Below are 14,608 nucleotides of genomic sequence, written 5' to 3'. Positions count from 1 at the left end.
AAAAACCAAAAAAAAAAAAAAAAAAATCAGGTGGTTTTTCACAATAAAGATCTCTAAGCTTCATTTATCTGCAAACTTATCCTTGAAATACTGTAGCTGTCAGTAAGACATACATTTTCTTTCTCATTTCAGTATTGGGGAGGAATTTAGTCAAGCCCAAATTCTCTTACTGGGTTATATTTCTGGATATGACAACAATATAGAATTTAGGATAATAAGCTAAAAAATTTGAGAGATATAAGGGAACGCTCAGCATATGTAAAGACTCAAGTACAATATACCTAGCACCCAAAAAAAGAACTTTCATTATTTAAATGGTAATTATATCAATTGCAAATTATTTGTGATTATCATAATCACTAACTGTATTCATCAAGTTAGTTTACATTTTGCTAGAACAAAAACTGATCTCTGGCGGTAGTTAAGGCTGTCTGGGACTTGCCCTTGTGATTACCAGACTAATTTGTCATTAATTCTAAGGATTTTAAATCAGGAGATTAGCTTGACATTATAATGGATATTTAGTAAATATCTTTTGAATTGTAGTAATCTAATCAGTCTGAAAAATCAATTACAGGGCTGGGGATTTAGCTCAGTGGTGCAGCCTGCTTTGCAAGTGGAAGAACCGTACTTCCATCCCTGCTACCAAAAAAATAAAATTTCTCTACTAGCAGTGAATACAATCAAATTTCATTACCCTATTACATATTGTTTTTATGTTTTCTGTCTAAATTTAGGACTGTTAACAGATGAGGCATTAAGAATTGGCATGTGTATTCTCTTTTCTTTTAAATTGACTCAGCAAACATTTGCCTAGTGCCTTGTTTCGTGATAGTGTGCTAAGTGGTAAGATAAATCAGCTGTGGCATTACAGATTTGCAGATCTTTACTAAACCATCTTTTAATATTAACGAATAAATGTTTTTTACTCTGATGAAACATTTTCAGGTACTGCTCAATTGTTTGTATAATTCAAATATCTAGAAACTCAGCATTTAAGATGACCTACATTAGTTTTGTCTTTAAAAGCTGAGTTAAAACAAAAGGGAAAGGAGATAAATAAGACCCTTTTCCTATTGGAAATCTCGCACTGTATTTCTTTAGCACTCTGAAAGAAAGTTGATGAACCAAGAGTTGGTGCAACATTCCTGCATAAATGCATTGAGTACCCTGCAGAACCTGCTGTGAAAAACCATTAAGAATGCAGGAGTCCAGTTAATTTGCCTGCACAGCAGGCCTTCTAGGTAAAGCTTTTCCCTGGCTGGGTGATCTCTGCTGGTTTAGAAGAGCTTACTTCAGTATTTTATCTAAAACTTAAGCGCTCTCGAGCTTTGTCCTGGTGAGACCTAGTCCAGAACCCTAGTATCTTTCTTTGTAGTTTCAGAGAAACTTGTGTTTCATGATTCAATATAAAAAGTTGAATGATTGTTACACATATTTTAAATCCTAAGGGAAGTTTTACAGGTGAGTGAAAACAGGCCTCCCCGAATCTTGTTTTTCTTTAAGGCTTTCACTTTGTGCTCAGCACCCCAGACTGACTGGGGGCGGGAGGCTGTGTGCCCCACTCAGCCTGTTGTCCTGAGTCGAATGCTCCCTCGTAGTTCTTACTCTGAGGCTGAAAATCAAGGAAAGGAAATTAATTACAGTTGATGTTAAGTTGGTTCTCTTTTGAATCTACTTTTTAAAACATTTCTGTGTTTTTAGAAGAGATATTTGATACAATAGTTAATAATCTATATAGTGATTTATTCCTATGACACATTCTGACACAACCCTTGAAATAGTTGTAGATTTTTATGGAACACTTTAATTACTGATTTTCAGTCTTATACTCACCTTCAATGCAGGATATGCTGGCAGCAATCTCAGAAGTTGTATATGTTGATCTGCTCGAAGGAGACACAGAATGTCATGCTAGATTTAAAACTCCAGAGGCGGCCCAGGCAGTAATGAATGGGCACACGGAGATTAAAAAGAAGCACGGCTGGAAACTTGAGGTCCTTTCTGGTAAAACTCCACAGAAATTTCTTTTTCCTTTCTAACAATGATTACTGTGGGTAATTGTTTTCTATTTTCTGAGTATGACTGATGGATCCTCAGGGAGTTTTTGTTCCTGTAACTACATTACTGAGGTTTGAATCTTTTGCATATGCACCCTTATTTTGTTCACTGGTCAGCCACTTTGTTTGTTTGCAGGTGATCACGAACAGAGGTACTGGCAGAAGATTCTGGTAGACAGACAGGCCAAGCTCAATCAGCCTCGGGAAAAGAAGAGAGGCACGGAGAAGGTAGTAATTCAGCTGTCGATTTTATGCCCTGAATGTTTTAGGCGGTGAAATGTTGTCTATAATCAGTAATAGATGATCATAAAATAAAATTGGTTTTGCTATTAGAGTAGTATGCCAGTAGCGCGCCATTCACCTTGGTTCAAAAATACATAAAATTAGTGGTTCCGCTACCTTCTTCGTAAGTGCAAGGTCCTGAGTTCAATCCCCGGTACCCCCCGAAAAAAATAAAATTGGATTTTTTTTTTTTCACAAAGATGCATTGTCTTAATTTATAATTTTCCCGTTTTTCCTTCTTTCTTTTCAACCAGTGATATATCTTAGATTTTCATTCCTGATTTTGGGCTGCTGTGTTTCGTAGTTTGGTCATAAAAGATTGTAAAAGATGTTAATGATAAAAACCACAGTGTATTTAGAGTGGTTTATAAAGATAGGAGTTTCCACAAATACAATGTTGACAATTTCATGCATAGTGTTCCCTGTAGCAGTCATACACTTTGTCCCTTTTTCTCTAGAATAGTCAGCAAGTAATTTAAGCTGTCTTCTATAATTTAAAACATGCTTCTCTTTCAGTATTTTTATTATTGTGGCACTAAAGTTGTTGCTCGTTTACCTTTTTTAAATCATTATTCTTATAAAGTTTAGTACAGTTTAAAGTTATTGGGGCTGGGGATTTAGCTCAGTGGTTCTGCCGCCTGCCTTGCAAGCACAAGAACCCGAGTTTGATCCCCAGTACCAAAAAAATAAAACTCTTACAGGAAAAGAGAGTACATAGGAATCAGTAATTAACATCATCAGAGTTTAGAACTGTACTGTAAAAGTCTGAGGAAAAGCCAAAATGATGAACTTCCGTTCCTGTGTCAGAGTCACGTTTCACATACTCTACTCGTGGATTTAGGTTCTTTTTTTTTTTTTTTTTTAACTTAAAAAATCAGTCCCTGTGTTTTGCAGAAATGTGTGAAGATTTAGGGGAAGTTTCCTACTGGTCTTTGTTAGCTTTGCTTCCTTGCATAAAGACTGAGGCTGCAGAGATGGGAGCCTCCTTCCTGCCTAAAAGCTCTGTCAGGCTGTAGGTGTTAATTTCAAACCCTGCTTGAGATTATTGAAATGTTAAACTCATTAATCCAGAATGATAATGAAAGCTGTTTGTTAAAAAGAAAAATCTTATCCTTTGGTATGAAATTTCATTTAAATTGTACCTGCTATATTTTTAACTGGGAATTAATAATCATTAATCTCAGGTTTAGAAATTTAGAGAGACATAATAATTAATCTCAGCTTTAGAAATTGAGAGAGTCAAAATTTAATTTGAGTTAAGGAAATAACATTACCTGGGGAACGTTATAAACTGAGTAGCTCTGGTACTTGTGGGCCATTTCTTCCCACCTTACCTGCTTCTCTGGCTTCCTAAGCAGAATCAGCTCAAGCTAAGGGAGTAACTAGTTGGCTCCTGTCGCGTGAACTGAAAAGAATGCGTCCCGCAGAGGAGGTGCTGCGTGGAGCTGGTTAGAAGAGCGGCCATGATGAACCTCTTTGCTAGTTAATTTAGCTAATTTTTCTGAAAATTTTTATTCTTCCCCTACCACCACCACTGTGCTGAGGATTAAACGCAGAGCCTGAAATGCTTGGCAAGCACTCTGTCCTTGAGCCACTTCCCTGGCCTGATGGTTTTTGTTTGGTTTGTTTGGTTTTTTCTATGCTGGGGTGGAACCTGAGGCCTTCTCACTGAACTACATTCCCAGACCTTTTTTTTGAGATAGGGTCTTGCTAAATTCCCCATATTGGCTTCTAAAGTGTGATCCTCCTTGCTAAGCCTCCCAGAGAGCTGGGAGTAGAGGTGTGAGCCACCTTACCCAGCCACTGATAGTTGTTTTTTTTTTGGTGGGGGGTACTGGGGTTTGAACTCGGTCCTTGTGCTTGCAAGGCAGGCCACCAAACGGCTGAGCTAAATCCCTGGCCCGAAATTTTACGTTTTTGGGGGGTACCGGGGATGGAACTTGGGTCCTTGCACTTACAAGGCAGGCAGTGGAACCACCGAGCTAAATCCCCAGCGATAGTTTTTAAATGAGCCTTTGTGTCGGCCACTGAACTTGGAACTGGAGTGTGCGAATGACAGCTCCCTTGCTTTATGAAGTTTACAGATAAGAAAAATGAAAGAGATACGTTCCAGCAGACAGGCTGCCGGGTGCATTTCCTGCAGAAGTGGTCTCACAGCAGAGAGGAGCATGGGAGCCAGGAGGGCTTGCCCGGCAGTGCTCATAAAAAAACAGCTGGGCCTGGGAATGTGGTCAGTGCCTTGCAAGCACAAGGGGCCCCAGTTTGATCCCCTGTGCCACACACACACAAAAACAAAACCTGACTTTCAGGGTTCTGCCAAAGTGGCACAAATACCACCCCGACAGGACAGTTCAGGGTCATCACTGCATTGGCAGGCCTATCGTTTTTGTTGTCGCTGTTGTTTTTAATTTTCTTAGTACATAATGATGACATTCGTTGTGGTTCATCCTTGAGTTAAAGAATTAGTGAGAAAAAATCCTGGTCCCTAATTTTCACACTGTGGGTTATGACCCAGAGTAACCACCAACAATTTCCTAATCTCTATGCACTTTATACTGTATTAAAAAGGGAAAGAGCAATGTGTAGGTAAAGAAAATGTTTATTATCCATGTAAAGATCAAGCACAAGTAAATTAATGACAAGACCAAGAAGAGGAAGGAGAGATCTGCCCAGGGACTTGTTTCTTCTCCCAGCCCAGGACCTCCCCTGTGCTTCCTCCTGGTCTGATGTTAGGAAGGGGCGGGGCCTCTCTCCCCCTACTGGATGCAGAGTGAGGCTTTTCTCTTCAGTTTTTAAAATATTTGTGTATCTGTTTTTGCCAAAACTATTTAAGTGAATACTCATTACAATCTGTTTTTTCTTTTTTCTTGGTACCTGAGATCGAATTTAGGACCTTACGCTTGCCAGGCAGGCAAGGCACCACTGAGCTACAACCCCCTGACTCTGTTTCTACAGAAAAAAAAAAAGATTTGCATTTATTCTAAATAATATGTTTTAATTTTTCTATCAAGGAGACTTTTGAAATACTTCAAACATTTTCATTGGTTTTCTTCAGTTCATGTAATTTCACTTGCCTTCTTTAAAAACAACCAAGAATTTATGTAAGGGTGTAATAAATAGCAGCTGTTCTTTTTTTGTTTTGTTTTGTTTTGTTTTGGTTTTGGTTTTGGTTTTGGTTTTTTGAGACAGGGTCTCACTATGTAGTTGAGCCTGACCTGGAACTATGTAGCCCAGGCTGGTCTTGAACTCACAGGGATTCTCCTGCCTTAGCCTCCCGAGTGCTGGGATTACAGGTGTGCATCACCACACCTGGTGACACAGCTGTTCTTAATAGGTCCTTGTGGTCAGATGGGGAAGCAGTTTTTAGTTTCTCTGAGACTTTAGTTCACACTGATACTGGCCATGTTGATGGGGCCAGTGACACAAATCACTCCCTCCGTGGATGGGGCCTTTGGTCTTCTCTCCTAGGGTCTGCTTGCTTTTGCTTTGCCTTTTACATTGTGGAGGCCTTAGCTTCCAGGGCCTGCCCTGCAGGTCCATCTGGGCAGCTCTGTGATAGTCTTGGGAGCTGAAGCTCCCTGCTGTGCTGTAGTAGTATGCTAGAGGCTCCATGAAATTCGCCCAGAAATAGGCGCTCGCCAACCCACACCCCGGCCGAGGATAGCTCTACGTGGAAGTTACTTCTTTTTTGTTTGTTTGTTTGTTTTTGGTACCGGGGATCAAACTCAGGACCTTGTGCTTGTGAGGCAGGTGGTGGAACCACTGAGCTAAATCCGTAGCCCAGAAGTTACTTCTTGAGGGTTCATATCCAGGTCTGGTGGGGGCAGGTCCTTGATCTTCTAGGGAAGGTCAACAAGCTACAGTGTAGAGTGACTTTAGCTGAAAGATCTTAAATAACATTTGATTTAACTGAGGGAAGACGGGCTGGTTCGGAATTGATTTGGCATAGGCAGTATCTCATCTGTCTCTCAAAACATTTCATTCAAACTGGTAGTTGTGAAGTTTTTGTAGTCGTAACTTTTGTGGGTATTGAATACATTCTGATTTCTTTTTCTCTAGTTAATCACCAAAGCGGAAAAGATTAGACTGGAAAAGACTCAACAAGCAAGTAAACACATTCGATTTTCTGAGTATGACTGAAGAGTAATGCTCCCCTGTTCCACTGGGTCCTGAGTATGTCTCTGGCCGTCGCTCTATTATAGTAGCAACATAATGAATGTGCATTGAATGAATGAATATTTAAAACCTACATTTCATGAAAGGAAACACCTTGGCTGCTCACTTGTAAATAATACTTTTTTTCTAGAAATCAGACCATTGTATACTACAGTTTTCCATTAAACATTTTATTGGTTGAAATTATTTGTAAACCTCAAGTGATTTTGTAAGTCATTTTATTTGTTTGTACAGGGTCTTGCTCTATAGTTTAGGCTGGGCTTGAACTCAATCTGTAGTCCAGGCTGACCTCCAAGTCAGCAGTCCTCCTGCCTCAGCCTCCCAAGCGCTGAGAGTTACAGGTGTATGCCACCATGCCTGGCAGACGGGGTGCGGGGAGTTGGAGCCCTGTGGTCAGTACGCCCACAAGAGTGGCATCTGCCTGCTGTGCAGAAGGGAGGCTGGTGGGATGCTCAGATAGTTCCAGAGCATTAGGAATCCCTCTGACGGGTAAGGTCTCGGGAGACACTGGAGGTATGAACAAGTAAAATCAAAGTCTCCCCTTAGCTCCACTCTTTCATTACTGGGCACTGAACTCAGGCCTTTGCAATCAGCTGCATCCCCAGCCTTTGTTTTTGGGAGGGTTTTGAGACGGCCTACCTATGTAGTTCAAGCTGTCCTGGAACTCACAGTGATCCTCCTGCCTCATTCTCATGAGAGCTGAGATTACAGATGTGCGCCACCATACCAGTTCATTGTGTATTTGGTGACAGGGTTTCTAAATTTGGGGGGCTGGGCTCTCATTTTCGATTCTCGTACCTCAGCCTCTAGGGTGCTGGAATTACAGGTGTGCACCACCATGCCCAGCCTCAGCTGTCCTTGGGGAACAGTTTCCTGGGTAACAGTGTGTCGTGGTTGTGTCTAGAAGTCCTCCAGAGCCTCATGTGGGTGGAGGTGAGGCCTTTTCAGAGGTGGCCAGATCTAGTGTGGTGCTGACTGGCTTGGCTCTGAGCCTGGTAGCCTGTGTGGAATATGAAAGGGCCAGAAGGAAGCTGCGAAGGTTGCTTGGATTTGCTTCCTCAGTACTTTGTTGCTTTGCTACCTTCTGTCTGCCACGAGCTGTTTCTCGTCTTTGTGCCCCTCTGCTGTGTGCCACTCTGCCTTGGAATCAACCAGTTATCCACTAAAACTTCTACAGACTGAGCCAACGCAAACCTTTCCGCCTTCCACTTGGGGTGTCAGGTATATATCTGTCCATGATTGATTATATGTTATTTAAATATGAAAAAACACAGCACCAAAACTGAACGAAAGTGACCTAACCCTTATAGATCATGTAGTGTTTCAGAGAGGAGGGGAAATGAGAATTAAGATGTGTTACATAATACATGTACCAACTCCCCGTGGTGTATGTAATCACACTTGGAACGTACTAAATTTTTAAAAGTCTTAAGTACAGAAAACAGTTGCATTAACAATATCTTTTAGATTTCTCAGTAAAGATGCACTGAAAACTGTATGGGGAGGTTTAAGGAAAGATCGGTGGACTTTCCACCCTGGAGATGGAGGAGGAACCTCCTGCAGGCCCCTGCCGCTCCCGGGACCCAGAACAAATGGTGGCCTCATATGTTTGAGTGTTCTTTTGGGTCACTGATGGTTTCTAAAAGAAAAACCATAGACCGGGCTTGGAGCTGCACAACTGTAATCCCGGTACTGTGGAATGCACGGGCAGAAGAAAAGCAAATTTGAGCCCAGCCTGGGCAAGTTAGACCCCGTCTCAAAAAGGAAAACAGGAGGGGCCTGAGCATGTAGCTTGTTGTGAAGTCCCTGGGTTCAGTCCCAGGATCTGGAAGAGTCTGCAGGGGTGGGGGTCTCATAAAGGGACAGGATGTCACAGTCAGGGTGTGTCCTCACAGCCCACAGGCACCCACAGAGGAGGTGCTGCCCTCGTGGCTGGGTATAGCACAGTGGAGCCTGTGCTTAGTGGGCACCAGGCCTCGGCTCAATCCCAGCACCCGAAAGGAAAAGAAGAAATACATCTGTCTCCTTGCGGGCATGGTGCCACACGCCTGTCATCCATCTCTCTGGGAAGCTGAAGCAGGAGGGTCACCGCGAGTCCAAGGCCAGCCTGGGTTACATAGCCAGACTCTGTCTCAAACAAACAAAAGAAAAGAAAATATATCTCCCTTCCTAAAACAAACATACACACGCTTTTACACAGATTCCACACGTTTTAGTGTGGTACACAGGAAGTCATTGTAGTGTGATACACAGGACGTTGTCGGAAGAGCTAAAGATGGAGACTGTGCTTTGGCATTCTGTCTTGTTTGTGTGCTTTCGTAAACATGCATTATTTTTATCCAGTGAACTTTTAAAAGCTAAATAGGAGGATAGGAAATGCTTCCCCATGGTCATCATGTTCAAAAAGGGAACTCTTGTTGACGCCACCCCGTGAGACACCGATTTTGAATTCATAGGATTAGAAATTGCTTGAAAACTGCAGAAGAAGCGGCAACCCATGAAGATTCCGATTCCCGGTTTCCGCTGCATCAGGACATTTTGACAGTCACCAATTGGACTGATAATTAGCATGCATATCTATTACTCAGGAAATCCAAACAGTTTTTTTTAAAGGAATGGAAAAAACAAACACAAAGGAGTTTTTGAGAGCTTTAGTTGCAATTACTAGGGAAACCGAGTCTGTCTGCCCTGTCTCTTGATTTTCAAAAAGCCAAAAAGGTTTGAAAAATAGACTGAGGGGATGAAGAAAATGAAATTACCTCCAGTCCGGATAAAAGTATAAAAATAAAATAACCTTAGGGAGAAATTATCTCCCTCATTTCAGTTACATAAATAACACAAGAAAGTGCAAAGAAAGTCACCAAATTTTGCACATGTATTATGCCATTTCATAACTTCCTATTTACTGAACAGTAAATATTCTGGAAAGGTTTTTTGTCCAGAAAGTGCTGTCTTCTCTGAGTTCCCCCACTACCACCGAGAAAACACAAAAATGGGCCAGGGATATAGCTCAGTGGTTCCAGCCACCTGCTTTACAAGTAAGTGAAGGGACCCAAGTTTTATGCCCGGTAACAAAACAAAACAAAAACCAAGAAAACACAAAAAGAAGAGATTGTTTTTCCCCCCGTCAGGTTGGTTTTGTTTTACGTGCAAGTTTTGGAGACCGGGGATGGGTCCCAGGGGTGCCCTACCAGAGAGCCCTTTTTCACGTTTTGTTTTGTGACAGGGTCTCACCAAGTTTCCTGGGTTAGCTTCAAATGTGCTGCCCTCGTGCCTCAGCCTGGTTAGTAGCTGAGATTACAGGCGTATGCTACCACGGGCGACCCGAATCAGGCTTTGTTTTTTATGGGTTTTTGGGCACCACGGGTCGAACTCAGGACTTTGTGCTTGTGAGGCAGGTGGCAGAACCACTGAGCTAAATCCCCAGCCCAGGCTTTGTTTTTATATGTATTTATTTTTTCTTCTGAGTCAGGGTCTGTGTGCCTCGGCCTCCCAGGTGCTGGGATTACAGGCGTTTGCCACCACAGCAGCTCTTCTTACTGTGGTTTCTAAGGCACCGTATCCTTTTCCTGAGCTTGAATGTGCCCCAGACTCTGAGCACCAGTAGACCTGTTACTCTGTCATGCCAGGGACACATGGCTCATACCTGCTGCTACTTCCTAGTGTGCTCTCCGTGTCGATGCTGTTTAAAAGCACGGGCCCATATCTGTTACCCCAGTGCTCATGAGGCTGAGGCAGGCAGGAGAACCATGAGTTCAAAGCCAGCCTGGGCCACAGAATGAGACTCTTGTCTCAATTAAGTTTTTTTCCTCCAAGTGAAAAGTGGCTGGGGATGTAGCTGGTGAGAAGGGTCTGGGTTCAATCCCCAGGACCTAAAACACAGGAACCTGATTGTTTTAGGTGTGAATTTAGAGCCTATGATCCAGTTCTCTGTGGTCAGAGACGTGACATCAGCAGCTGCTGGGTCTCGTTAGCCTTATCTTCGTGGCCAAGGGCACAGGTCCTGTCTTCTCTACCGACACCCGGGCAAGGGCGCTTGGCCTTTGGTGTTGCGTGTGTGGAAGTGTGTGAGTGTGCATCTGTGCATGTGCTTGTGGCTTGGCTTTAGGTGTCTCCCCAAAGCTTCCTGCAGTCACAGCGGGGCTTTCCTGGCGTTGATTCATGGTACAGCGCTAGGCTCAAGGGCACTAGGGTTACGGGTATGTGTGCTGCCAGCCCTAAGTAGTGTGCGTGAGACCAGAGGCCAGGGAGATGCTGCTGAGGGCTCCCGAGCTTTCGCCTCTGCCCGGCTCACCTGGTGGCTTGGCTGTCTTCCACCCCCTGAACTGTGGCCCCTCTGCCTCCCACCGTGGAGCCAGCCGATTATGGACTAAAGCCTCTCCAAATTGTGAGCTAAATAAACCTTTCCCTTTCAACTCTGGGTATTGGGTGTTTTGTCTCAGCAACGAGAGAAAAAAGAACCTAAGACAGTGAAACTTCTGCTGAGGCTGCAGACGTCTGGAGAACAGGGCTGTTCCGAGGGTGCCGACACTGTCTGCTGAGGCCGGGGTGGCTCAGTGGTGGGGCGCTCACCTCGCCTGCTGCAGGCGCTGTGTTTAATTGCCAGGACAAAAAAAAAAAATTATATATTAAAAACATTTTTTTCCTTGTTTTTTCTGGTACTAGGACTTGAACTCAGGACCTTGCTGCTTTCCAGGCAGACATGGCACCACTGAGCTACAACCCTAGCTAAAAATATTTTTAAAGAATTAAGAAATGTCATCTATATGTACCAACATTTAAGATTTTGTTTTTGTTTTTGTGGTATTGGGGATCAAACTCTGGCCCTTGCGCTTGCAAGGCAGGCTGCGGAACCACTGAGCCAAAGCCCTGGCTCCCCCTTTTTTTTTTTTGACCTGGAACTCACTAGCCCAGACTGGTCTCGAACTCACAGCCATCCTCCTGCCTTAGCCTCCCGAGTGCTGGGATTACAGGTGTGCGCCACCACGCCTGGCTTTTATCCTGTACCAACTTTTGATGGTTAATGTAGTCATGTGCTACAAAGAAATTTTGTTTATCCTGGCTTGGTGGTACATATCTGTAATTCGAGTTACTCTGAAGGCTGAGGCAAGAAGACTAAATTCAGGGCCATTTTAGGAAATTGAATAGAAATCCAAGTAACAGCATTATGTAGCATGCACAAGGCCCTGGGTTCATCCCCCGGCACAACCAATAAAACGAAATTTAAAAACTGAAATGAAAAAAATTGTGGTGTATATGTATAATCCCAACGGTAGCGAGGCTGAGGCAGGAGGGTTACAGGGGATTCAAGGCCAGAGCTACACAGACCCTGTCTTAAAAAAGAAAAGAGGCCGGGTGCGGTGGTGCATGCCTGTAATCCCAGCACTTGGAAGGCTGAGGCAGGAGGATCGCTGTGAGTTCGAGACCAGCCTGGGCTACATAGTGAGTTCTAGGTCAGTCTCAACTACATAGTGAGACCCTGTCTCAAAAAACAAAAAAAGAGCTCAGGGTTCATACTAAACACTCCTACATGTCACATTTCCTCCATTATTTGATAGTTTTGACTCCCAGGAATTGTCCAGGCTGTTTCAGCTCTGGTCCTGCTTCTGTCTGACAGTGCTGTGTGATATAGGCGGGGCTGTCTCTCACTTTTATTAGTGTGTGCAGTGTGTGTCATTCCTCCCGTGGATCGGTGCACGCACAGCACACCTTCGTTCCTTTTCCATCTGCCACCCCATCTCTCGGTTCCCTTCCCACTGCACAGAGCTCTGTCTCCCTCCTTCCGCTGTCTGCCTTTTATTTTTAGATGCACTTGTCCTAAGTGCAGCTGACAGTATTTGCAAACATCCCAGCAAGGACTTCCCAGGTTTGCCTGAGGTGACAGTGCCGTGGCTCCAAAATGCAGTTCAGAGGCAGGAGCGTCACTAACTGGAGGCCAGCCTGGGCAAGACATTCAGTAAGGTCCCCACTTGAAAATAATGTTCTTGGGCGGGGATTTAGCTCAATGGTTCTGCCTCTGGCCTTGTAAGTGCAAGGTCCCAACTGTGATCCTGGGCACCAAAAAAAAAAAAAAAATGTTCTTTCAGTACTAAGAATTCTTGCTGAGCTATATCACCACCCTCCCTTTAATTTTGTGATAGGGTTTTGTAAGTTGCTCAGTTGCCCAGACAGAGCTCAAACTTGTGATCCTCCTGCCTCAGACTCCTAGAGTGCTGGGACTGTAAGTTTGTAGTACTACACTCAGCTAAAGTTTTGGGACACATTTTCTGAAAGTCATGCTATATGGTCCAGGCTGGGCTTGAATTCACTATGTAGCCCAGGCTGGCCACAAACTCATAGCGATTCTCCTGCCTCAGCCTCCCCAATGCTGGGATCACAGGTATGCACTGCCATACTGCCTAAAAAAATTTTTAAAGGAAGGGTGCTTGTATACCATGCATAAGGCTATAAGTTCAGTCCCTACTACTCCCACACACACGTATTTTAGAGCTTGTTCTACATATACTTAAGACTTTCCAAGAAAACCTAAGCTAGTTTTGCATAATGCAATTTGTAATGTCAAGAGTGATTTTCTAGCACAAATCACTTCAGTTAGAACTATTTCACATTAAGAATATAAGCAGCCTGGCCGGGCGTGGTGGTGCATGCCTGTAATCCCAGCACTGAGGAGTCTGAGGCAGGTGGATTGCTGTGAGTTTGAGACCAACTTGGGCTGCATAGTGAGTTCCAGTTTAGTCTCAACTATATAGTGAGACCCTGTCTCAAAAAACAAACAAACAAACAAAAAATAACAGCTGCTCATAAATGGCTAGGTGTGTGTTAGAAGATTGATATATTTTATGCTTTCTAAATTCTCATAGCAATTATTATTAGTTCATTTCTACTGATATAAAATAGAAGTACAGAAAAGGTAAGTTCATTCAGCTGAAATTACAATGTTAATGAGCATTTGAGCTGGGACTTGAACACTGTTGCTTCTGGGAGTGAAAGCCCATATATACTCCACATTGTGCTCCGTTGTTCTGCTGCCTGCCTTGCAAGTGCAAGGTCCCGAGTTCAATCCCTGGCACACAAAAAAAAAAAAGGATGTGAACTTTCCTATAAAATGGAGCACTACTCAGCCATAAAGAACAAGAAACTGGAGACATATAAAGCTAAGTGGATCCACGTTGAGGCCATACTCTTTTCTCTTTTTTTGGTACGGGGGATCGAACTCAGATCCCTGTGCTTACAAGGCAGGCGTTTGAACCACTGAGCTAAATCCCCAGCCTGAGGCCATATTCGTAAGTGAAATAAATAGGACACATGACCAAATACGGAATAGTTTCTCTGGGTTTTACAAAACTAAAAGTGTAAATAAGGATCCTTGATATTGTGGAATAGGAAGAAAAGAGCTAAAGGAGTCGGGGAGGTGGGAGGAGGGGTAAGGAAGAGGAAAGAAGGGAAAAGAAGAAATATGGGAAGGCCGGGGATGTAGCTCAGCGGTTCTGCTTCCTGCCTCGCAAGCAGAAGGACCCTAGCTTGTTCCCCGGACCAAAAAGAAAGAAAAAATACAAGAAGAGAAAAAAAGGGAAACCAAGTGTTTGTAAATAGGGAAGGGTGGAGTGGGTGAAGGGAGGGCAGGGGTATGGAGAGAAAATAAGAACCCAAATCCATCATGTAAAGGTACAAGATCCCAATGATGAATGTGACTGTGCTGTACACCTAAAAAGTACCAGTAGCCAGGGATTTAGCTCAGTGGTTCTGCACCCTGCTTTGCAAGCGCAAGGGCCTGAGTTTGATCCCCGATACCACAAAAACAAAAAACGTTAAAAAAAAAAAGTACCAGTAAACTTGATGGAAAAAATATAAGTAGCAGAAAAAAGATATAATATTGCAAATAATTATTCTTATTTATAAAACTTCCTGGGCTGGGGACTTAGCTCAGTGGTGCCACCACCTGCTTCACAAGCGGAAGGTCCCTCGAGTTCAATCCCTGGCACCACAAAAAAACAAAAAATGCTGCTTTAGCTCAGCAGCACAGCTCCTGCCTCACAAGCATAAGTTCCGGAGTTCAATCCCTGGTACCAAAAAAAAAAAAAGGCTGAAGC

The 14,608-nt window shown here is 43.4% G+C and overlaps 2 protein-coding genes across 5 annotated transcripts in view; one reads left to right on the top strand and one right to left on the bottom strand.

The window, feature by feature from the left end:
• Positions 1 to 6,690, top strand: part of Larp7 (La ribonucleoprotein 7, transcriptional regulator) — a 22,692-nt gene extending 16,002 nt beyond the window's left edge. For all 4 annotated transcript variants that reach the window (XM_033755999.1, XM_010641506.3, XM_033755997.1 and 1 more), the window contains 3 exons: positions 1,848 to 2,007; positions 2,197 to 2,288; positions 6,402 to 6,690. In XM_033755999.1, coding sequence (XP_033611890.1) covers positions 1,848 to 2,007; positions 2,197 to 2,288; positions 6,402 to 6,482 — 333 coding nt within the window. In that variant the 3' untranslated portion in view covers positions 6,483 to 6,690. The remainder of the gene's footprint in view (positions 1 to 1,847; positions 2,008 to 2,196; positions 2,289 to 6,401) is intronic.
• A 747-nt stretch (positions 6,691 to 7,437) lies between these two features.
• Positions 7,438 to 14,608, bottom strand: part of LOC117283334 — a 15,273-nt gene continuing 8,102 nt past the window's right edge. The window contains exon 3 of the mRNA XM_033755987.1: positions 7,438 to 7,518. Coding sequence (XP_033611878.1) covers positions 7,438 to 7,518 — 81 coding nt within the window. The remainder of the gene's footprint in view (positions 7,519 to 14,608) is intronic.

The sequence above is a fragment of the Fukomys damarensis genome, unplaced genomic scaffold (genome assembly GCF_012274545.1).
Source record: "Fukomys damarensis isolate Sample0158 unplaced genomic scaffold, DMR_v1.0_HiC HiC_scaffold_25, whole genome shotgun sequence".
Taxonomy (NCBI): Eukaryota; Metazoa; Chordata; class Mammalia; order Rodentia; family Bathyergidae; genus Fukomys; species Fukomys damarensis.
Note: the sequence above shows the minus strand (reverse complement) of the source record. Positions and strands in the feature narration are given on the sequence as shown.